The 25981-nt window shown below is 42.6% G+C and overlaps 1 protein-coding gene across 5 annotated transcripts in view; it reads right to left on the bottom strand.

Annotated features, from left to right (window-relative positions):
- Positions 1–25981, bottom strand: part of sox6 (SRY-box transcription factor 6) — a 142727-nt gene that overhangs the window by 85868 nt on the left and 30878 nt on the right. For 4 of the 5 annotated variants that reach the window (XM_071906405.1, XM_078291699.1, XM_078291607.1 and 1 more), the window contains 2 exons: positions 7592–7832; positions 2049–2259 (listed from right to left, as the gene is read on the bottom strand). In XM_071906405.1, coding sequence (XP_071762506.1) covers positions 2049–2259; positions 7592–7832 — 452 coding nt within the window. The remainder of the gene's footprint in view (positions 1–2048; positions 2260–7591; positions 7833–25981) is intronic. The other variant, XM_078291654.1, reaches the window with a different exon arrangement.

Genomic DNA, 25981 nt, shown 5'->3' with positions numbered 1-25981 from the left:
CTTTCCCTTGGCAGTTCCTAAGAATCCCTCTCCCTCCATTTTACAGTAATCACTGATCATCACCACTGAAGCTTCCTCAAGTGCTCTCAAGGACAGAGTATCTCTCAGTTCCTGCAGCTTAGGGACAACATACTGAACTTTGTGAGCCTCTTGTCTTCCTCTGTGTTCCCTGCTCAGAAACTAATTTCCTCCAACAAGGGAGTTTATTTTGGTGGTGGTGATGCACAGGGCATGAGGCAGACCAAGTCTCTATTATTAACAGGAGATTAAAACAGCTGTATGGCACTCTAAAGCACCCTCTCCTCCCTGCGCTAACATACGGCCCTGGATTACAAGCTGCACTTGACCATTTAAATTACTGCAACAACCAGCCTTCACCAGCTGGGGCTCATTACCATAACACCCGCCTTCACCGCGGAGAGCACTGACGAGCTTTCCTTGGAAATCAACCCCACCAGAAACAAGGCACACATGAAATATATTCTTAGGTGAGGGGGTAAACCGTCGCCATCGTATCATATTATTGTGAATTTAAAGGATGAAATTGAGACTCGTAAAGTGTGTGTGTGTGTGTGTGTGGTTTTTTTTGTTTTGTTTTTTTATGTTTCTTGAAAAATTGCCAAAATCAGTGTGCATACCAGGGATACAAATGTATAGATAACAGTATACATAACCTTATGTATTAAACGTCAGACATCCAAATCAGCCCATTAATAACCTTAATGAGTGAAAAATGTCAGTATGTAAAAAAATATATACGCTCGCCGATTATACAGTATTCAGCAGTATCCAGTATACAGCATTCTTTTGCCAAATTAGACTGTAGAGGGCACTCGGTAATATGTGTACAAGCATGTTTCATGTTTTTAATAAGCTTTGACTTCAAGTTGGGTATCTGGATGTATTTCAATAATCCAAACACTTCAGTCTTCATCTCAGTTTCTTCTGATAAATAAGGTCATACTGTTCTATATATTCTATTTTATAAAATATACTATAAATAATCAGAATCCCCATATGAGAATGTAGATATAAGTGATAGGGGCTAAACAATTATCTAGCTAAAGTCCTGCGATACTCTGATACAAAGATCACCAAACGAACACTTAAAAAAGAAGTGGCAAATTATTTTTAGGCTAACAGAGGTCTAATTTATTCGTCTGATGAAGTGCTTAAGCTAAGAGCTCCCCAGACACTAAATGAGACACATGCATTCCCAAGGGGGTCTAACATTTGATTGGATGTAGTTATATTACTACAGCCCTAATTAAGAATGGGGGATGTGTTTCAGCAGCTCTTTCAAATATTTGTTTTTCCGCCGTACTCTTGATAGACTGCAGGCCGTGGGAGGGAGAGTTGGGGAGCCGAACGGGGCAAAACAGGGTGCAGCTATGTGACATGCACCTAACAGTCTTATCGGGGAGAAGGGACTTTCTCCTGCGTGTTACAGTAGGAAAATCTGAAATGCTCCGCGTGTGTTGAGTCAGATGAATTAATTAAGGCACGTGAAACAGGTAAAATCCATCAGAAGGGCTTAAGCTGTTTGTGGGTAGCAAACTTTGATGAATAACTGCGCTGAGTGAAAAGTGTTCTGTGTAGCAAAATAAAGAGGTAATGTTCCTGGCATCAGCTCAGCACTATGCGTTTTATAGTCTAGGAGTTTGCCTTGGCACGGAGAGGAGACCACACTTATGCTGAGGTGCTCCGCCACACAGTCTTTGTCACACTGGAAGAGGTTCAGAACAAACTGGAAACACTGTAGCGTCAGTCTTCCCAGCTTGTGTGAGGCTACGTGTGTGTGTGTGTGTGTGTGTGTGTGTGTGTGTGTGTGTGTGTGTGTGTGTGTATGAGACAGAGAGATACAAGAGAAAAGAGGCAGACAGACAGTCAGACAGGAAGCTAGAAATTACAGAAAGAGAGAGGGAAAGTTTAGGAAGAGTAAGTTCTCTTAGGGAAAAAGACATTCATATTGCCCAGCCCCCAAACAATCCACACAAACACACACACACACACACACACACACACACATAGGGACAGGGGAGTCATACCGTCTTGCTCTGTCTTTGTCATCTCCTCCAGCTTCTTCTGCTTCAGTGTGTCCACCACGTCTGCCAGGCTTCCTTTGCGACGCTCAGGAGTTCCAAACGCTGATCCGCTCAGCAGGTCGCTGCGCTCCCGGGCCCCCTCCTCAGGCTTGTGTGGGGAAGTGGAATTATTCCGGAAGGAGTACAGGGAACATACTTTATTGCTGTCAGACTCCTGTAAGAAAACAAAAGTTGGGAGGGGCGATGACAAGGGATGGGATTTGTATTTAGTGATGAGTATGTTTCTGTGTTCCGTCGGGGCTCCATTGAGCTTCTTGACAGTTTTTTCATTCAAATGCGGTGATTGCTAGGTTTTTGCAGCTCAGGGCGATTTGGCCATATCAAATGACTCCTCTCTGGCTTTCATACAGCAGCTTCTATATCTTCAACAGAGCTAGCTGTTCCGGTAAATGAGATATGACAAGTGAAAAATTGAGATGAAATGATGAGGTACACTTTCATAGGGCATAGCCATAATGTGCTCAGGCTTTACTTTTCATCTGCAGAGACTACACAGAGAAACCTCCCAACTGTAATTTCTCAAATTGCTTTTGAGTGTGCATTTGTGTTAGGGTGACTGCTGTGTAATTTGTTCATTTTCTAGTGGAGACCTATTCTCAGCTGAGTGCCTTGGGCCATCGTAAATCTGTGTTCTGTATCAAGCTGTTGTTGTTTTTCAGTCCCACCTGTGTATGGTTTAGTATTTAACTAAGGGTCCTGTCTCTGGCTGACTGGCTGAGTGCTCCCTGTACACAAAGAGAAACATGAAGGAAATGGGGAGAAGAATGGGAGAGCGCTTGAGTGAGAGTGATAGTAAGAGAGCGGCAGAGAGAGAGAGAGAGAGAGGGGGAGAGAGAGAGAGGGGGAGAGAGAGAGTATACTCTGCGCATGGGAGTGTATACTCAGCACATGGGCCATGGCTGAGGGTTGTGTCTGACAGAAGGTAGTGTTAATTATGGTTTGTGGAGTCTGAGAAAGCAGAAGGTAACTATGCAGCCAGGAGCTGCAGCCTTTAACCAGGGAACAGTTAGTTCTGATTTAAACACTGACAAACCTGCCCGCGCAGCCAAAATGAATAGAATAAACATAACATGCAAGTGTATCCAACACATATGCCTATCATGGAAAAATGAGCTGTAATCAACAGCAGTGTGATAACAGAGTGTAATACAGCAAGGAAGAGTGATAGAACCATGTCTGGGGCTGGCTCCAGAGAGTCACCGACATTCCCAAATAAAAAGTCAGGAATGCGGTAAACTGGGCAGGAATGTTGACAGTGCCAATTTCTCATCCCTCTGTGGCATGTCCAGCCCCAGGCAAGAGTTGCAGCGGTACATAGGGTGGTCCGGTACCAAGCGCCAGGGTGGCACGACCGACCGGCCTACTCTGCACCTCCCAACCCCGGGCTGGATGATTATGCAGTGTGGCAGAGACAGTGGAGGGTGCTTGTGGGGAGTGGAGCGCTGCTGGGTTAATCAGCTGGCGTGGGTTCAGGGCACAGCCCACACAGACGCATGGCACAGCAGTGGAGTCAGGTAATCAGCACAGGCAACACTCTCATTCCTCTGGCCTTATGCCTTTCCCCCTTTCGTCTCGCTATCTCTCCCCATCTCGTTCCATTTTACCTTTTCTCTCTCTCCCACTTTCTCTCTCTAATACTCTCTTTCTACCTTCCTTCCTTCCTCCCTCTTCCTCTTTTAACCCATTTTCCCCTCGGGCAACTTCTAAACATGGTAAACAGAAGCTGACAAAACATTTACCCTTCAACTCCCAATTCTATATCTATCTATTTGATATTGTTATAACAGAGGGTCAAGGCTAGGGAGGCAATAATATAAAAAAGGTAATGCTCAAGCCTTCAACTTTTGACATTAAGAGGAACCATCATCCACCCATCATGACCCTCCATCATTCATGTGATTGGCTGAAATCAAACTACATTGACTGTTTTCAGGCCTGTATAGCTTCTCAAGGTTACCTCGATGGCTGCTAGCCTTGTTTACTTGATTCCAAATGCAAATTTTTCCGCAATCTGGCTTAAAGGATAATATCACGTTTTTGACCCATGCTTTCTATGTTTTTGTTGCCAAAATTGCCATGCTAAACTCATTGAGCCACACCACTGTTTCTGAAAAGTTACATAATTATACCATAAAAAAAAACCTCTGAGGAAGAGCCTCTTGTTCGTCCTCTTTAGATGTGGCATTGTGCAACTTCTCGAAACATAAAAAGTACCACTGCATTTAGCATTGTGGCTTCATCAAATACAGTGATTTTTGTGGATTTTTGAAGTGTTTAAGATGTGTTGATTTTTTTCTTGTTTGTTAAAATTAAAACAATATAAAATTAAAACAAAGTTGTCTAGGGCAAAACAGTTTTTTTATCAAGTTCTAGCTAGCTATATCAAATAATGGCTAGAATAAAAAACACTGCAAATGTTTGGCTCCACACCGCATATTGACTTTAATGTATACCTTAGTAGTCTAAGGTTTTAACTCAGGTCAAGGAACAAAACCATCATATTTTTTAATAAACTTGATAATAAAACATACAAATTCAATATGTACAAAAAAAGACTGTATACCAAATTAAATTTTAACTTTTCTTTCAGGCCTAGTTCATTCTTTCAAAAGGACTGTCAAGAATTGTGAGGACAATTCACAAAATATCCAAACACCACATCACTGACATCCTATTATGCCCCACGTATGAGAGGACACCTGAGCGACTCCTTGCCTGTCAATTACATACTGTATCACACTGTCTTAGCACACACCACCCCGGCATCCATGAAGAGCAGTCCGGAACAGTGTGTGTGTGTATGTGAGTGTGTGTGTGTGAGTGTGTGTGTGTGTGTGTGGTGCTGCAGTGCTGAGGTGTTGAGGGTCTGGGTGGCCCGCTGCAGAGCTACTTCAGAGGCCCTCTGGGTCTCTTTACCACAGGCCCGTCTGTCACAGACAACCACCTGCCTCCCCTGTCTATAGCCCACAAGTGCCTCTGCTCTTCTTCCCTCCGCTCACATCAAAGCAGCTCCGCACTTAGAACGTACAGCGTCTCGGGTCTGGCTGCAGATGTAGCTTATACACAACAAGAAAAACAACACACACATACTGTGGACAAGACATGTTTCTTTAATAGCAACAAGAATGCAGCCCGCAGGGAAGCAGATAAGGCTACATTCCATTCCCTCTGTCATGATGCAGTTTGGGGTTTTTATGTGCCATTAACATTATTCAAGCGAGAGTTAGAGGTCCTCTGTTCAGCCTAATAATAGCTGATGGTGGAGGGTTTGGCAGAGCTGCCTATCTGAAGACCCCAGAATCCCCAAGGTTTCACAGCATTAGGGAGCCATGGGGCTAGAGGGAGGGACAGAATATGGGCTGAGCTGTTTTGTACAAGCTAGCAACAATGAGTGCCTGCTGAGCCTGGATCTGGGCCCCCAGGGGTGCAGAGTAAGAAATTACTGCACTTATAGTTTTGAGATTGTTCTGCTTTATGCTTTTCTTTAAAAATAACTTTTACTTTGTTCTTTGTGCTTCTACTCAAAGCAAATACCTTTTTCTACACTATAATTATGAAGAAGCTGCAGTTACCAGTAACCCTGATGGAGAAGATTCAAATAAAAATGGACAAAGGTTCAACATTTGAACCAGACAATTTTTAGGAGTTTCAGGGATCGTAATTATTACTTGAGTGCCCCTATGATTTTTATCCTTTCCAGAATTACTACTGTATATCAACCTTCCTGATAGTTCCACCTAAAATATCTGTTTTAGAAAACTATTGTTCTCTATAATTTTACTTTAGTCCAGGGTGTTATCTCATAGAAGAAATGTAACACAAATAGTATCTCATATGTGACAGCTGTCAGCACTCTGATCTTTGGTAATACTAAAAACTTATAGTCAGACCTAATCTGTACTGAAAATGTTTCAGCGTGTGAAACTTATGCTGTCCAGACTTTTGCTTTACTTTAAATGATTTGTCTACTTCTTCCACCACTGTGGGCCCCATTGCATTCTGGTCTACAGAGACCTCAAGACCTCAAGTGATCCAAGTGTGACAGCTGGGGAATCATTCTCCCTCTGAGGCTTTGTCCCATATTGTCTCCTTATTTAGGAGTTCATAAAATGCTAAATACTCAAAAAAACATCTATACATGTTTTCCTCTTCTCCCCTGTAACAAAATGTTTTAAACATTGTTTGAACTTAAAATCAAAACTAATCCAACTTTATTGAGGCAAATAAAAAACACATTTTGATGAAATTATCATTTTCATGTTACCAACGTATGTAGTAGTGAGCCAGGTCATAATTTCATTTTTGTATTAAAATGATTTAGAATACATTGTGCACTGTTACTGTAAGACAGCTACAGTCTCGAAGTGTAATGTACATGAATGAAGGATGAAGTGCAAAGGCACATTCTTTATTTTATCCATAAAGCTGAACACTTGCTAATTTAGTTTTGATGCAGTGTTTTTTTATTAATTCCAAATGATTTGAGGCAATACTTATTTCACCTATACAACTGTATAAAGGTGTATGCTAATTGTGTATAACATTCATCAAAATGAATGTAAATTTAAGCTTCAGGTAAGCTTGATGCAACCTTTTGTGTTGGTCTATCTAAACATAGTCAATGATAAGCCTCACTACTTGAGTCAAGCCTTTTACAGAACTGTAACTCAATGACAAGCCCATATTTTATGGTAGAGGCTAGAATAAAAAATTGGATACCCACTTCATCATTTTGCCTTTCCTTCGTGCATTCATTGAACCACTGTATTGAAATGTTGACAAAGGAAAGGGCAAAAATTTGATATTTCTTCAAAATAATGTGAAGGGCAATGCAGAAGCACTGATCAAAAAATATCTATGTGCAATATCTACATGTAAACTGAGCAGTTCTTCAACTAAATGACTTAGCCATAACAAAGAGACAAAAAAGGTCACTAATTCATCTCAAGTGAACACTATAATGAATACACTTGTACAACTAATGAAGTAGCTATTATAACCAAACTAAAGCTTCTAAGTTAAAACAGATAATTTAGAGAAGACCTAAGAAAAGTCTATTTGATTAAAAACTTTTCAGAGAGCAGAGTGTGGAGGATCTCGAAACACTTGTGAGGGGCTTAGATTTCAAAGAGCACATGGTCTTAAGTCTTCACTGAAACTGTTTCGAGGGCTCTGCTGTGAGTGTGTTTTGTCTGTTGTATATTGTGTGTGTGTGTGTGTGTGCGTGTGTGTGTGTGCATTCGTATGCAGGCATATGTGCATTTGTGCGAGTGTGACAGCCCAACCCACGCTCAGTGGCCACACAATGATGAAAGTCATAAATGGCTGCGTAAATGACAGAACTCACAAAAAAATGACATTGTCTGGAGAAGCCGCTGACTAATATCTGAACCAAGATGTGTTGTAGTATTATTTTTAGTGGTGATACTAGATTAGTATGGGTACATTTCTGTGTGTGTGTGTGTGTGTGTGTGTGTGTGTCTCACCATGCGCTGTTGGGCTGACACCAGGCTGTCCCAGTCGGTCTCTGGTGGGACGCTGCTGAGCGGCTGCATCTCATCGGGGTGGGCTTTTCCATGGAGCAGACTGTGCAGTGGCAGCTGTGGTGTGCCATGGGCCTCTGCGCTCTCCTCTTTCTCCCAAGACAGGTGCTCCTGGCTCATGGCATCGTCCCCATCGACGACAGAGGCAAAAGGAGACGTGGCTTGCTTGGAAGACATTACTCTGCTGCGGAGCAAGAACGGGGGAGAATAGAGTCAGAAAAAAAAAGAGAAAGGGCATCTCGCTAGGAAAACATATCTGTTTAAGATCATCGCCGATACAGGAGAAGGAATGCCGTTTCCCTGAGCGTTTCACGAAATGCTCGGGATTTATGTTGAAGTGATTGTGCATGGTTGTAACTGGGTGATGGATTATATAAGGCACTAACAGCAAAGGAAGTGGTACACATGCGAGGAGAGCTGAGCGGAGAATGCTGAATGGACTGAACTCTCCACCTGACGGTAGCCTGAAGCTGTTCTGGCCTGCGGGGTTAGGATCGGGCCGTGGGGTCCCTAATCCTTTGTTTAATGCAAATGGATGGCTTGATCTAGGGCTGGAACGGTGCCTGCTTGGGGCCTGGCCCAATCCTCCAGTCAGTCAGTCAGGCAGTAGGTCAGCCAGACAATGAGACGACCAGCCAGATAAAGTCCTCCAAGTCAAATCTAGTGAGTCTTCACTCACAAATAAGTTTACACACGGTACGCAGAGATTTAAAAACAAGATTTTTACTTGTGCCTGATAACATTCCTTTTTATTTACAAGCCACATAAGCAATCTCCCTTATCTTTCATGTTGATTTCATTTGATTTTGCCCTTCTATCATCTTATTATTTTCTAAGCATGGATTGATTTCACTCCAAAGCAATCAAATAAAAACAAAAAAACAGCCTCTTCCTCTTTTATTTCCACTCGTCAAATTAGGAAATGATTAACATTTTAGTGTGACAGCATTTCCCCAGGCCAATAAATCCTACTTAAGCAGCTTGGAAATCAAAACCTAACAGTGGAAGACTGAATTCGCAAATCTGTCACATGCTTTCATGAATATTACAGTGAAGAGTGTACTTGACATATCAGGTGCAAAGGAAACTCATGTTAATTCCAATTTCTTTTTCCCTTTTACAACCTAACTCTTTTCTGTGCAGAATTTATATAACCAATTCGGCTTTTCTCACAATTAATGAGGCCGCACTCATGCTGTGTGCTACAATGAATGAAATTAAACACTGTGCCAGCAAATCTAATTATGCATTTGGTATTAAATTAATAAGGGGATAATATGGCCTTCCTACTGATGTGAAGTGGAGAGAAGGAGCTAGAGCATATTTAACTCTTAATCCACTTTTCCCTGAGCTGTTGTTCTGCTTATTTATCTCAGCTACTGGACACTGACCATTAACACCAGAATGTGACTATTTAGGACTCAAAAGAGATGAGTGTGAGTGTGTGTGTGTGTGTCTGTGTGTGGGTATGAGAGCAAAAGAGAGAGAGAGTGAGAGAGTATTTGTGTGTGTTTAGGTCAGTACTTGTAGTATATTTCACCACTGATTACCATCTGCCCCGTTCTCCTGTTGTATCCACAGGGGTCAACGTGACAGTGGTTTAGTTCCACCCTCAGCTAGCCTAGAGCAGGGGCTGGGGGGGGGGGGGGACTCAAGGTTGAGAGAGACTATGATGTGATAGTGTCCTTGCACTTTCTGCTGAAAGCTGAGCGCCAAGAGATAGGCAAAGATGTGTTCCTTTTTAAGCAAGGATTGTATAAAGCAAGGCCTTCGGGCCTGATAATGCTCAAGGAAGACTGCAAATTAAGTGTATTGTCCATTTACACACACTGCTGAACTGTTATTGTCTGAGTGTATTCTATATTGAAATTATCATTCGGGGCTGGTATATCCACGCACAATAGTCTCTCTCTCTTTCTCTCTCTCTCTCCCTCACATGCTCTCTCCCTCCCTCTCTCTCTCTCTCTCTCTCTCTCTCTCTCACACACACACACACACAGCGCAGGCACCGGCACATAGTCACAGATCAGTTTGGGCAGTGAAGGGGGACCTGGACAATAGCAGCCTTAGTTAATCTCACGCGTCTAGGCAGCTGTACAAACAAACCCAGCAAGTCAGGTAGATGGCAGAGAAGGAGTCTGAGACCTGTGCCTGCCTGCCTGCCTGCCTGTCTATCTGCCTGTCTATCTGCCTGTCTATCTGCCTGCCTGTCTATCTGCCTGTCTATCTGCCTGTCTATCTGCCTGTCTATCTGCCTGTCTATCTGCCTGTCTATCTGCCTGCCTGTCTATCTGCCTGTCTATCTGCCTGCCTGCCTGCCTGCCTGCCTGCCTGCCTGTCTATCTGCCTGCCTGCCTGCCTGTCTATCTGCCTGTCTATCTGCCTGCCTGCCTGCCTGTCTATCTGCCTGTCTATCTGCCTGCCTGCCTGCCTGCCTGCCTGCCTGCCTGCCTGTCTGCCTGTCTATCTGCCTGTCTATCTGCCTGCCTGCCTGCCTGCCTGTCTATCTGCCTGCCTGCCTGCCTGTCTATCTGCCTGCCTGCCTGCCTGCCTGCCTGTCTGTCTGCCTGCCTGCCTGCCTGCCTGCCTGCCTGTCTGCCTGTCTATCTGCCTGTCTATCTGCCTGCCTGCCTGCCTGCCTGCCTGCCTGTCTGCCTGTCTGCCTGTCTGCCTGTCTGTCTGCCTGCCTGTCTGCCTGTCTATCTGCCTGTCTATCTGCCTGCCTGCCTGCCTGCCTGCCTGCCTGTCTGCCTGTCTGTCTGCCTGCCTGCCTGCCTGTCTATCTGCCTGTCTATCTGCCTGCCTGCCTGTCTATCTGCCTGCATGCCTGTCTGTCTGTCTGCCCATGTGTCTGCATGTGTTGCCGGCTGTGTCTTTAGTGGGACTCAGCCCTCAATTTTAATCAGCCATTAAATTGTTTCCTGTAATTATATCAAATAGAAAATGATCTCAAAATTGGGGAGTGTTAATTGAAAATCAAAATTCAGAACAAAGTTCAGAGCATGCATGATAAAGTGACGGTGTGGGGAGGCTTGGAGGTAGATGGGGGCAGTAGTGGGGTTTGGGGGGGGGAGGAAGGCAGGAGGAGCGGTACGCAGATTCTGACGTATTTTTTATTCATGCATCCAAAAAGCCCGAGCCTCGAGCGCAACAAGCGCCTCATCCTCAATGGAGTGTGAGAGTGAAACAAAGTAGTTCTTTTGTATTACACAGTAAATCAAGTGGTATTATTTTACCACTAAAATATTCAGTCTCTGAGGCACTTTTACTTTGGTCTCCAGCCATCAGTCAAACTGCTGAGGCGTGAGAGAGAGAAGGGGAGAGAGAGAGAGAGAGAGAAAGAGAGAGAGATGGAGACTCCATCCTCCTGTAACATGTGTCTACAGCAATCTTGTTAAAGAATGCAACAGATCTGCGGCAGGCTCCATAACAGTATTTGTCAGCAGGAGTTAATAATTTATTAGCAGTGCTGGGAGGGCTGCGCTCAGGCAGCTAAAGAGTGCAGAGAACCCCACTGCCCCACCCCCACCTCTGACAAGCCCTATACAATACTACCTCATATTATTGAAAGGGAAAAGGGGGAGTGCTGCAATAATTCTCTGAAAATATCTGAGGGCAACCATATGGTATTATATTCCTCATAGTCTGAGCGGGGATCAAACAGGGCTAAGATCTAAAGGAGCTTGGGTGCAATAGATCAGCATACATACAACAAAGCCATTTGATGAGGAGCAAAGGAAGGGAGCGGGATTCAGCTGAATGTGGGCACCACCAATACATAGGATCATATTCTCTGATTGAATAACACTGTTTACAGGCTTGGCCCTTATGCTCATAAAACAGAATCAGCAAAACAACCCTGTTTGCACATTCTTAACTACAGTGTATACTAGTGCTGTTGCAATTCCTTTACTCATATCAATAATTTAACCAGTTTCTCTGGAAAATAAGCCCAATATGTGCCTTTGCATACTGAGCAGTGAGAATATGGCAAATTGAAGAGGCAGCTCATAAATCCTTGACAAGCCCTAACCCTCCCTCATGCTTGATTACACAATAACAATGGACAGCTAACAAACCAAACTAATCAATAAGTGCATGAAATGCTGCCTTCCTGCCTGCTTTCCCAAAGACAAAGCCCCAGTGACTTTGCAGACTAGAGGCAGAGAGGAGGGAGGGTCAGTCAGAAAAGAGAACTGGGCTATATATAGCTGACAATATTGCACACATTTGAAGGATTAAGACTTAAGTTCTCCAGGCGGGAGGCTCATATGGCCTGGAATGCTTTGAGTCATGAATTGTTCCCACCGATAATGTTTCATCATCACGCAAAACAACCTCTGTTTAATTGGTGAGCATGAGAGGAGTGTTGTGCGCTGCTCATCTTAGGGGTCTTATGACTGCGGGGCCATGTGTCCACAGCTATCCCATTTCCTCTTTCATCGTAAAAGGCTCTGACTTTCAGCCCGCTGGATCTGCTCTTTCACACTGTTTACCTTTTATAGACAATAGTGATAAGTAACTCCACACCGTCTCCCCCACCAGCCCAGACCACCCGACCCGCCCACTTGTCTGTCTCACTCCCGACATCTTGCACCTTCGAACTTTAATCACAGGGGGGGGGGAATATTAGATCCTTCCCTTCAGATTCTGTACTAGCAGCAGGCAAAAGGGGAGAGAAATAATCAAATACATGATTGAAGACAAGAAGGCCATTGTTTAAAGACATGATGGGAAAGCTGTCTATGATAAATAATGGGTTTTAACTTTCCATTTGTAACACATGCACACGCTCACATTCACACACATAAAAACATACTGTACATCCAAAAGATGCTTCAATTGTGTCTACAAATCAGTTTTAAATTTTAAGATATATCTATACTAAAACAGAATTATATTCAGATTAAACAAAGGCATATTCAAGTGTACATTTGCCTTCTGTCCACAAGCATGTAAAATGAGCAGTTACCATATCGCAGCATTTGAGCTGCCTGGCTGACTGCATGAGATCTTCTAATAGAGCAAATTAACAGAGGTGCTATAACTGTTCTGCACTGTCACTCTGTTACAATATTGTACTACAGGAGCTACTACATATTTCATACACCAACGTGGCAGAGCACCTATGGATAGTAAAAAAATAAAATAATTTGGTTTAATTCAATCAATTGCCTGTCATGGTAACATTAAAACATTAAAAAATAAAGCTTAATAAATAACAGTCTTCTTTTAAATTGAGTTACAATAGAAAAAGACATTTCTGATATTCTATTTACTCTGTATGTGTCTGTATCTGTGTGTGTGTGTGTGTGTGTGTGGGTGGGTGTGTGTGTGGGAAAGAGAGAGAGTTTCCCTTCAGGGGTTCCTCCTGTTCTAACAGGTGTCGTCGTAGGGTTCCTCTGGGTTCTTCACCTGCCATAATGAGATATTACTACCTGACAGTTCCCAGCTGGAGGAGCATTGACACGGTATCCACCGTTTAGCACAATTAAATTATCACCCTCCATTGTGACTGTGCCATGCTGTGCATGAGCCAGGTTTCTGGATACATAATCAACTCACAATATAGGCTGTATATCTCACACAGTTACTCCCTCTTTCACACACAGGCACACAGAGTATGCACACACATACAAACACAAACATGTTTTAGTAGATATTCTCTTTGTCAGTACATGAATATAATTCCTGCAGAATTAAAAACAAACAGATAAAGCAGATAAGTGAGTGCTGGAACTAAATATTTTTTTTGTCCTTTATGTCAGTTTGAGTCAATGATACGCAAATTGATTTAAATCTCTTAAACCTTAGTTGACAAAGTAATTATAGATAATGATATTAAAATATGGTAAATGGTTGGGAAAATACAGATTCTCTAACAAGGTAACCTACTGTACAGTGACTGGAGAGTTGTCCAAAGGAATTTGTTTAAATTGTTCCTCCATAAATGTTGACCTTCCCCTGCAAAAAGTCAACTCAATTACACTGGCACTTCATCCTCACTTCACGCTCTCTCCTGGTGCCTTTTCTATTAGAAACTGCCACAGTTACCACAGCTAAAATCCACACTCAAAAGATAGCCACCCAGAGCAAATTAAGCAAGCCACCTGAAGTGCGCACTTTACATATTGAGCAGAGCATTGATAATTACTTTGCAGGGTAAATTATTTGCAATAATATTCTGCCAGAGGAACTGCCTTGTAGCTCACTTTAAACACTTGTGCAGCTGCCTTGGTTTGACAGCATGGTTGGTGTCCTTGCCCCCCACGCAAGGCAGAGGCAGATGCAGGTGTGAGAGTGCTTAAGTGTCCCTGTCTGTCTACTCAGGAAGGGTCGATGAGCACTCACACACTGAATCCCTCGTTGCCTCCTCCTCCTCCTCCTTCTCCTCCTCCTTCTCCTCTGGTCCCCTGTGCCACTGGCCCTTTTCCTGATCCCAGGGACACAAACTCGGAGCTGGATGGCATAACAGCCTCTCAGTTCCCCAGGATACACACTAGTTCACTCATGCATACACTCTCTCAAATGCAGGTTGACAATCCAAAAATTCGGTACAGTCCTTTTTTTTCTGGACCTGCATCACTCTTGAGCAGAAGGGATCCACAAGAAGTGGAGCTCGAGTTGGGAGTCAAACACTTAAAGAAACACATAAATCACGAGACAGCAACAGTTCGTCCTGGACTACAACTTCAGTGTTCTCCTTAACCAGCCAAACTTCCTGCCTGCCAGAGAAAAAAGATCGAAAGACAAGAAAAGCTACTTGTTGTTTTTCCCTGTTACTCCCTCCTCTCTCTCTCTCTCTCTCTCTCTCTCTCCCTCTCTCTCCCCCTCTCTCTCTCTCTCTCCCGGCCCGCTGGGGTACGGAGTTCCCAAAGTGCCTTCTGTCGCTGCTGCTGCCGTTAAGCAAACCTCACAGCCAGTCAAGCCATCAACCAACACAACCCTATTTGCTGAGCAACAGTGGAGCTTTGTGGCTTGCCTCATAGTTGACAGTAAGTTATGAGCCCTTTGTGAGCAGGGGAAGGAAAACAGAGATCGGAATTTGGCAGGAACATAATAATACAGAATTCTCCTGTCCATGGAACCTGAAATTTTCATGGAAACAATCGAGCATTGTTGAAGGAAAGAAAAGCAACGGTGACAGATGAAATATAGCGGGGGCCCCCTTTTTGGAAAACAGTAAACAAAGCACTATTCAGGCCAGGTCCGTTCTGTCATTTATAAAGATAACTTCTTCTGTGCACTTGAGTGTTTGCAGCAAAGGGTTGCACTTCAACAAATCGAGTGTAACATCTCTCACAGTTCCCAGAAAAGTGAGCTGGGGGTGCCAAACAGAAGTGAGGGGGGGGGGGACGCATCACAAGTTTCCAAAGAGATGCACAATGAGTGTATAGGGAACACAGCAATCTGAAAAGGGAAGGGAAGTTAAAAAGAAGAAAGCAGGGTCTTGGGGGGGGGGGGGGGGGGACTTAGATTTTGGGCCAAATAATCAAGGACAATGGCTAATTATGAAGGAGTAATTTTGCAGGGAGCAGGAAAAGCAAGGACATTGGTGACAGTGAATGGGTTATGAGAGGAGGGGGTTATTGTACTGCATGGCAGGAGAACTATGGGCCTCAGTCTTTGGCCTGGCCATCATGAGGTCATCATTGGCAGCTTCGGTGCCCAGCAGAACTGGGGTTGGTACAACTGCCGTTTGGACATCTGGAATGTCGACACACAGTGGCCCGCTTTCTCCGCCACTATCCTAATTCCTTTCTTTTTCCTAATGTAGAAGGCTTCGCCAGTCCTGGTCAACCAAATTGGAAAATTTGCAATGTCTAAAGAAAAGAAAAGCAGTTTTGTTCTCTTTCATTCTCATCTCATAAATGGATTTCTGTAGCTAGGGGAAAAAATGAGGAAATTACCTTCAACACTGCTTTGATTAAGCTGCTCTATTCTAGGGGCTGGGAGGACAACAGCTCATTAGCTACAGTTAGTCCCACCTCTAATTCTTCTGGGGTTTTTTTCTGTACGCTATTCTTTACCTCTTTCTGAATAAATTAAGCGTTCATTGAGAAGGCTCACAAGCCATACAAATGTGTCTGCCCTTGTGACAACCAGACTTTTTTTTTCCTCTTTGTCTTTAGGCCCTTGTGTGTTCTCTTAAGCAACTGTGAGAAGAAGGACTGGGATAGAATTGGGGAGGGGAGAGAGACTAGCCACGTTTCATGTGACACGTCAATTGGAAAATCAAAACAGGGGTAGTTCATTTGCTCCACCCAGATGAGGCCATCTAGCCGAGGCATGATGAATAGGGGTCAGGCAGGCCACACCTCAAAGATTTATGATTAAGGCTTATTATGTTGGGAAACTGACATTGATTGCTGATTTAAACCACTGAAACCAATTCATTTGCCGGTGTTGAATAGAAAGCATGGTCAACAGTGTGTATCGTTCTGACAGGTTGGACGGGAGGAAGCAGAGCAAAAGCGAAGGACTAAATGAATGGCTGGCAGCCGGCTCTGTTTGGTGGTGGTTAAAAGTTACCATGGATGATTGACAGCTGATACAAAAAAGAGAGAGGCTGAAGAAAAATGAGATCTGAGGAGCAAAACCAGAAACCCCTGCCATTGATCTGAGTAATTGCCCAAAAATTTGGTTCACAGAAGACATGTACAAGCTGCTGTTTTAGCAATGCTAAGATGGTTTCATTCACTGAGAAAACCTACAGTAAATGAATGTGAAACATAGCCCTAATAAAATCAGAGAGCTGACAGACATGGTTGAACAGAAAAATGTGCTGTATTTCCACTCCGGGGGAGCAGGCACTGTAGTGGATTAGACGCTGACTGAAACAGAAAATGCCTCAGCAGTCTGCTGCTAACCATGTGTCTGACCACTCATACTATGCTCCAACTCTCTTCTGCATTTGTCCAGAGCGATGCATAAAAAGACACAGGAGCCTGTCTGTCAACATAGAAGTTTTGCCACAAGCGATATACCTACCACAATCTATTACCCAAGTAACATTTGTGTTGTGTTCAGAACAGATGTAAGTATGTGACGCCACATTACGCTCAGTTGCATGTTATTTTTTTCTGTGGTTGTCGGGGTCACCTCATGTTTACTAATACCTTCTCCTCTGTGTTAGTTTCTCCTTTATTTCTTTGGTGGCTGGCTCAGAAGACACATGCATCATGACAGTGCTTCAAAATGAAATCATTAACTAAATTGCTTTCTTAAAAAACCACAAGTGTGCGGCAGGGTTTGTGTCTGTGTTTGGCCGTGGGCCACGGGCCTCTGGTTCCCAGGCAGCCTCTGCCCCGGCTCTGTTGTGGTTCCCTGCCACCACACTCATTATGCTCAGCCTCAGCACAGCACGGTGCAGGGCTGCGGCTCGCCTCGCCTCACTCACTGGGCTAGTAGGAAATAATCTGGTAATCTCAAACTACTCCTCCATTTCAACTGGGGCCCCGCGCACACAAAGAGACCCTTTGTCCTGAAACATTTATGACCACCCTTTGGATCTCAATCAGTGAATCAATCGAAAACACATTAAACAAATATGGTTTTATATCTGATCCTAAAATCCTGAAGGGAGTTTTCTGTAACACTGACTTCAGATTTAACACTTTTATATTGCTATGATAACCAAACAACAATGCCTGCTGTGACTTCCCCAAAAACACAATGTTAAATGTTAAAAAAAATAAAAATAAAAAAATCTAGTGTTCTAGTATTGTAAGTCCATTTAACCACAAAATATCTAAGAGCATATATTTGAAGTACAATGGAAAAAATAAATAAGCATCTATGTGCAATTCGTACGTGTGTGCACACGCCTACATATATACACACATACACATTATGTAACAAACAAAATCTCAAAACAGCTTTTTGGACATTGTCTATCTATTGGCCTCAAATAGATTTAAATAAACAAAGCAAACAGAACAAGGCAAATAGCCGGTGAAGGCCAGACAAATATTTGATAAGAAGATAGGGCTTGTAGCTGAGCTGTATGACAGGGTAGCTGTGGACCCCACCTCCTGATGCCTGGACTCCACCCCCCACCCCCACCCCCACCCCCACCCCCTCTCCCCTATCCCCCCTGACACACACACACACACACACACCTTCCCCTAAACCCCCCCAACCCTGTCTCTGACTGTCTATCTGCTCTCTGCTGAGCTGAAGGTAGCAGATGTGTCTTTCACAGCCTGTAGAGTGTGTAACCAATCTGCAAACAATAGCTGGGACTTGGCAAAGGTCGTCGCACTTGCAACACACTCTTTACAGTAAAGGGCACCAAAATCCCATTGGCCACTTAGGAAAACCGTGCCCATTAGTTTTCTTTTACTTTACAGGTCACTAAAGCATATTAGCGGGAGCAGCAGTGCAGTGCATATTTGTGTGTGTGTATCGGTGTGTATTAGTCGGCCACTACAATGCTATTTGAGCTCCTAAGTAAGCCCCTTACCCAAGTTTAAGTCACCTCCTTGACCTCCTGTTAAGCTAACAGTTGGTGTAAACATGTTCAATCCTATTAACCTAATAATATACATGGAGCTGGGTACAGTAGTCACAGTGCAGTGTGCTAGAAGCCACTCTCTGAGTCTTAATTACAACAGACAGCCATGACAGAGAAACAGATCCAGCACCAGTCAAGCCTTCTAATACCAACCACTGTGTCCACAGCAGAGGGGACAACAAAGGGGTAATTAGATATCACAACATTAGATCAGATTATCGCTGCCTCTGTTCAATATTATTCAAAGTTGATTTAATGGATTTCAATGTCATGGATATAACAGATTCAAAGGGAATTTTGAATCTGCACCATATATATATTAAAGTGTAAAACATATGGCAAGATATACTAAAAAAAATTCTAGAACAATGAGTTGATTAAATAAAAGCTCCTATTGGACGAATGTTTTCTCTCAGTTATAGTGAGCAACGCTGCACCCCATAAAGAGACAATGAGCTTTAACATAACCTTTTATTTACAAATTACCAAGTACAGTTTAGTCTTCATGCCTTCAGTTGTAATTAGTGTATTTTGCTCTGTTTAACTGTATAGAAAAATTGTTTAACGAGTGAAAGACAATAAACGGAGCAAATGGCACTGTATACATTTCTTGATAAACATTATATTGTTTGCTTAGATTATATTGATTCAATATGACAAAATGTGTTTGTCTTCTTGTCCAAGCGTGTTCTGCCTTTGTAAATCAATCAGCATATCCTAAGAAAGAATGTTAATGCCTGATGTGTATGACTGTCGGCTTCTAGGAGTGACCATCTGCTAGTCAGCCAGCATATGATGAATCAGGTTACAATTGAATCTAACTACATTTTAATTGTTCATTTCAATGATGTCTAATAGGCCTACATAATAAAGCAAATCAGCAGGCTGTGCGCTGTACACTCTAGATATGATGTGGTGTTTGATATTTTGAAAAGCGACGTGTTTTTCCTACTTCGTTTGCATGTCTGTGTGTTGGAGAGTGGGGGTGCAGAGTTTGTAGTCTATAAACTCTCCTCTCTGGTGTCAGCAGGGCAGCCGTCCAGGATCAGGCCGGCATATCAGCTATAAATGGCATCTACATCACTACAGCACAGGCTAAAAATACAGGACCTGGTTTCTTCCTTTTCCCTCTATTCTCAATTGTGTCTCTAACTGAACATAGCAGCTGAGAAACTCTACACCAGAAAGTCTGTAAGACAAGCTTTATGTGAAAAAATGAATATTGTTTTATTGAGTAGGTAACAAATTATTTCCCTGTATTTCAAGACGAAGACAAAAGTCCATAGTTTGTAGTATGTATGGGCATCAGGAGAGGCTTGTTTCATTGGCTGGCAAGCCAGGTTTTGAGAAAGCTCTCTATAAAAGCTATCACTCAAAACTTTCAAAATTTCCCACATCCCCCTCCTGTGGGTGTGCCTGTAAAGTGCTTCACTCCCCTCTCCTGAAAGGCTCTAAGGGATTGCATCATGGGACAGAGTGTAAGACTATGGTAGCAACATACTGTAACATGGGGGAAATACCTCATGTCGGATGATTCATAAACACCCTGTGCATTGGCCGGCTGGCCAGCCACAAGAAACTGTGCTGCACTGGTTGTAATGGTAGAGCTGACTGTGCCCAGTGCCAACTCCCTACACCGGTGTTGTTCAGGGGCTAAGGGGGGGTAAGGGGAACCAGCCCTCCTACACACACACACACAAACACACACACAGTCAGATTATAGCGTGGCTCTGTTTTAATTGAGTCCCAGCCTTTGTGGTGTCTGTTATCTCTGACTAATAGCATACATTGGCCCTCTCTCATTATCAGAGTGGGTCTTTATCAGGGACCCTTGTTTGATACAGTTAGAGTTAATGCATTATGAAGCACACACCAAGAGTCAGCAGTGATCTGCATATTCAATAACTTCCGTAATTATATGCGCAATTCATCAGATGGGATGTGATTGCAGGGGAAGTGGAATAGAGTGGAATAGAGAGGAGCAGAGAGGTCTGATTCCTGGAGGACAGAAGTCTAATCACAAAACTAACATGATAATTGAAATCTAAATTGAAAGGCTTAGCTCTCAGGGAGAGTATGTCAGACATGGAGTGTAGAGGTGCTTGCGAGAGTGAAAGAGAGAGGGGGAGACAGAGAGAGAGAGAGAGGCAGCAAAAATAAGACTTAAACAACACATGAGTACACACAAGCCAACTCCATTCACTCTATACACAATACACTAAAATAAAAAAATGAAAAATTAGGGGTACTTCACACCATGAGATGCTGAGAAGATCCAAAAAGTGGCTCTAGGATCCCAATAAGTGGTGAGATTCTTAGAGAAGCTCCTTTAGAGAGCTTTGAAGAACCTTTAGGGAGCTTTGAGGAACCTTACAATTATAAAAGAAAAAAATATATTTATATATTTAAATATATTTTCCAGCATTCTTTTAAAATCTTTCGAACATTTTTGTAGTTTTTCAATAATTATGTTTGTGTATAGGTTACTTCTATTGTGTTTCCCTAAAAGCTTTCTCAAGCCGCCTTTTCTTTTCCGTGTACTGCACCAGTGTCGCACCACCGCTTCCTACTAACATGTATAGAGGCAATGAATTTTCAATGCAGGGGAAAGAATATCTCATCTTCTTTAACTAGTCCTGGTCTTGGAGCGTGTGCGTCAGAGGGCAGTTCAATAATTGCTCAATATTCCACACTGTCACACTGTCTCTTTGCCTGAGCGGACTCCGCTACACGGCCTTCAAGTCCCTGTTTTCACGAGATGAGCGAAGTCATTGGACAATTCTCCTTAAGCAGTATAACGCAACAATTGTCTGAAAGGAGTCATGTTCTTCACTGGTCAGAACAGGAAGGTCCTCAGCTCACCTTCAGAGTGTATAATCACTTTAGCTGTTCATTCATCCTTTCACCCAGCACTTCGCCACATGTTAGAACAGATATGGAGACTCAGATACAGAAAATATGTCAAAGTTACATCCAGAGCCGCCTAGCTTGGGTTTTAACAGGTATTCCTTCCTTTCACAGTAGCATATTGAACAGAGTTTTTATTTTCCCCAAGCGCACTCTGTCAAATTATGCATAATCCTACAAACAATTTATTTTCAGATACAGTCAATCAGAGATCGCATTGAGTGGAGACACTGCACTGAAACGCAGCTGTCCTCTGATTCACCTCAGAGGCAGTGTTGTCTTCAGATTCACTTCTCGTATTTTACTCATCACAGACGCAACTAGAAAAGTACTGCGGAAGAGAGAGTCCTCTGTCCCGTTCTCCTCCTCCTCTCCCCCCCCCCCCTCTTCTCCGCTGTCCCTCCCAACCACAGGATTCATATTCAGCCCTCAATAACGTTTAATTAGTAATGCCAAATTCATTAACCTGTACTGCTGTTCCGCTGGCCTCAGCCATAAATTAGCTTAATGTGAGCAGACGTATTGCAGCTGTAATAAGGGACATAAAACTCAAAGAGAAACACATACTGTGCCTCCGTAGTCATGGATCATTATAACTCAGCCATGTTTTAGAGGGAGAGCATTCCCTTTCAGCGCAGGAGCTCTTTAGCAGCTCTTAACTATAAGCCTATCAAACAAGTTTTGTTTTTTTTCTTGTAATGCTCACAGAAACTTGTCTTTATGTTTGCTAAAATAAAGTGGATATTATGGAAATGCATTACCCAAGACTACCACTTCATATATATTTTCATCACCACTTTTCACCTCTAATAATGTTTTCAGGTCTTTAAAATACTGTGGCTATAATATCATTATAGTGTTTTGTGGAAATAAATCGGAAAGGACCGGAAAAAATGATATAATGTGCTGATCATATGCAGCTCTTTCTGTCAGGAAAGGATACACTGGTTGAATCTAAAGGTGTTTTTTAGATTCATCTAGGAGTTAATGTTGATGCCAACAGAGTATGTTGAGGTGCCAGAAACCAATGGAGGATCGGTTTCCACTCTTGTATCAGTAAAAGAGACGCAAGAGACAATTTAAAGAGCTTCTGACAGCTCCTTTTAATTGGAGAAGTTACTCTCCCTCCAGGTCTTTGGCATCTAGTTTGTGTTTATTTAATCAGCTAAGGGAATGAGTACATTTTGGCCGTGTGGTGTGTTACCCCATTATCACAAGGCGATGTTCTACCAACAGATGCATCTCTCACCCAGCCTTTTCCCTCTCTCCCTTCCGTCAGTATGTCTAAAATGGCTGAACTTCAGGTTTTGTTTCTTAGGCAGACAAATGGAGTCACAAAACAAACTGCTATTGTAAAAACCTCGGATGACCTTCACTGTCGTAGGATTACACGTTGACCTTTCCGCTCCTCTATCCCCCAGTGATCTCGCCTAACAACTCTCACCAAAGAGCCTATTAGGCCTGGATCCCACTTTGTTGTTAAAAAGGGTCTTGTCCTTTCAGAACACTCTCTTTCTTGCTTTCTGTTTTTTCAAGCATAGGTGGTGGAGGAACACAAGTTCATTGTTCCCTCGCAGATGGAAGTTGGAGTTACTAGGGTAACAGCTCTAATCCTTCTTTTTACCACCTTTTTCATATTATTGGCCTATCGAGTGCTACCTTTTAAGTCACAGGCAGAGCTCTCACTCACTTTTAATTAGCTATGATTCTATTTGCCAGGAGACAACATGATGAGCTAATCGAAATTTGCGAAATAATGGCGTACTGCAAGCAGCTACTTCTTTCTCCTGAGGCCTGCTCCAAGAATAACAATAACAAGGCCATTATCGAGGATCGCACTTTAAAACGCTGCCCTGCCACCAAAACAGAGGACGTAATTGTTCTGGTGTTTTCCATACAATCAACAACCCATTGTTGATGACTTGAGAACTAAGGGAGCAAAGAATGGGTGCCATAATGATTGGTCTGTGCTGCCATGAAGACCCTGTACAAAATTGTCCGCTGAAGAAGGGCCTCGATAGACTACTGATTTGGTTGAAAGGGCTGTGGATGAAGACAACTGTCTGGCTTTTTAGAAAAATGTCCTTTCTGCTTTTTGTCTCTCTTGCCGCTCAAATAGCCCCCAAGCCGCATTAGAGAAGAACCATTCATATGGTGAAAGGCTGGAGTCACACAGGCTCATGTGAAGGGGCCACATAGTTGCTGGAGAGAATGGCCATTTATATAACCTCCCTCTATTCCTGGCAAAATTATAACTGATCTCAAGCAGAAGATGGAAAATATGTTTTTAGTTATCTATCAGAAGACGACCAAGTGCCCCCAAAAGAATAATGTCATAGTAACCCCTGTGAACAGTGCTGCTATCCATATATTAAAAAAATCAATTTAGTTTACCATCATGTACATCAACTGAGCTTTTTCTAACATGTCAAGACGACTTCATTAACTTAATTAAAATAACTTCATATATATGCTACTAACCGTGCAGCCCAGCCATTTGGAAATTAAAAGATTGCACAGAGAGTAGATTATGATACACAGAGATTGATAAAATACAATATTTTGTAAAAAAAAAACAAAAACGTTCCATGTCTAAACTTAGTGGGTGAGAGCTCAGAGGGGTTGTACAAACATGGCGCTGCACCTATTAGCTGTGCTCCATTGTAAAGGAGTGAGAGGGGCAGAGCTGGAGGGCAGAAGGAATGCTAAGTGGGCCCCTTAGCCTAGTCAACCTTCAGTGGGTTTCATTTATCTTCATCTTGTTAGACTAAATTAATTAACAATCTCAATGTTACACACTTTCTCCTTTCATTACATCAAATAATGGCAGAGATGTAGGGGGAGGTCCTGCCCACTGGGACTAGACAGAGACTGCCGAAGACATCTCTCTCTCTTTCTCTCTCTCTCTCCCTCTCCCTCTCTGCTCTCTCTCTCTCTCACACACACACACACACACACGCTCCATTTCTCAGTATCTTTCACAACACAAACAAAAACCTGTTAAAATTCTGCTATAAACTTATGAAAAATGGATCTGAAACACCTCTCCACCACAACAAAGAGGAGAAATTTGAGGCTTACAATAACGTGAGCATGAATAGTCGTCCTCCACTAAAATACACTGTGCACATTGTATAATTCAGAGAACTCTTTCACTTTGTTACAGATATATCGGTTGTCATGGATTGGGAATTTTAAACAGACTGACATTATCTTCAAGAGACAGTACAAAGGCTTTGAGCTTTATACTAAATAAGGAGTTCACCTGTTAAGATTTCTCCCATCACATCTGAAGAGTTTGATGTATTTTTCACAAGGACTACTCATGACCGCGTAGCAGGTACCATTAAGAAGCAGCATTTCTCTCAACTGAAAGTGGATACTTTTACGGCTATTGCGACTTACTGTATGCACTGTATGACTCAAAACCAACTGCATGACTCATTACAATAATGAAGGGTCTGTCCGGTGTGTTACTGAGATATGACATAGAAAAAGTCATAAACATCTGTTCGTTGGAGCAGAGATGGAACTTCTACGCCATACAGCTGGGAAGCAGATCCTGGATTAAAAAGACAACATGTCCCCTCTGAGTGCTACAAAAAAATATATGTATTAATTAAGTCACAAGTGTGAGCTGCTGTCATACATCTAGATAGTTGCACTCACAAAGCCCCCTTTGACCTAATTCAGCTGCTTGAGAAAAGATAGACAGGGATTCCTCACTGGAGGAATGTCCAACTGCCACATCCATCCACCCCTGTTTCTATCCTTTTCTCCCCTTTCACCCCTCCCGCCCCCGCTGCACACCCCTCCCCAGGACACAAGTCTCTGCCAAGCAAAAGGGCTAACCCTAAAGCAAAGCCTGCCTTTAATCTTGGCCTGATTGTTGAGGCCTCCGTGCTCCAATCTCCAGCCAGCGTGCGTGATATCTTTCTACTGGCACTTCTCCTTTAATTAAAACAGACATTGACAGAAGGATGTGGATTAGGAGTGCAATAATGTGTTTACTTAGAATAATCGCAGTGTTCTCTCGCAGCAACGAGTCCGACAAAGAACAAAGGAAAATTGTTAGGACACAGCCAAAGTCAAAGGTCATGTTTCTTGTTTTTTCTCCTATTCTTGGTTAGTTTGCAGATGCAGGATTTGATGTGGATAAGATCTCTGGTGAATTGGAGAGGTGCTGCTCTCTGTCTCACTGGTTTCGACAGGTGGCGAGAGTCAAACGCAATCCTCCACTCTGAAGCATTAGTGGAACAACAAGCGGAAATGAACATAGGCAGCGTGTTCTCGAAGATTCAACATCCTGTATGCCTGAATAACTCCTTTCAGACACAGCAGATACACCGCACCGAATAATTGGTGCCATGCCACAGAAGAGATTATAGATTTTTTTTTTTTTTTTTTTTTTTTGCATAAGGCAGATATGTTACATTAGTTTACTTCAAGTTAAATAGATTTCATTTCCGTTTAAAGCTGATAAAATGACACCTTTAATTAATTTGTTAAATATCTTTTTTTTTTTTGTTATATTGAGTTAACAAACTTTTTTTTTTTTCAAAACACGGTTAAGTCATAGACGTCAAAAAGTCCTTGTGAATCTGATTCATGCAATAGAATTACACATAATTGGACCCAATTGCAATTCAATCAGAACTCAAAATTTGTAAAGCCCTTTAGGATTTATTTTTTAAACTTGTAGGACTCAATCTTATTATTAGTATGATCTTAAAAGATTCAAAAGATAAATACATTTTTATTGCATGCTCTTGTATTTTGGAACCAATTTGAACAGATTTTCCTATTGAATTCCTAGAGGACATTTTGACTAAGGAGAGTAATGGTATCAAATTGTCCTTTCTTTTTAAAATGCCCCCAACAGTTCTAAGAGGGAAAAAAAATGCTGTTAA

The sequence above is a fragment of the Centroberyx gerrardi genome, chromosome 1, assembly GCF_048128805.1.
Source record: "Centroberyx gerrardi isolate f3 chromosome 1, fCenGer3.hap1.cur.20231027, whole genome shotgun sequence".
In the NCBI taxonomy this organism is placed as follows: domain Eukaryota; kingdom Metazoa; phylum Chordata; class Actinopteri; order Beryciformes; family Berycidae; genus Centroberyx; species Centroberyx gerrardi.
Note: the sequence above shows the minus strand (reverse complement) of the source record. Positions and strands in the feature narration are given on the sequence as shown.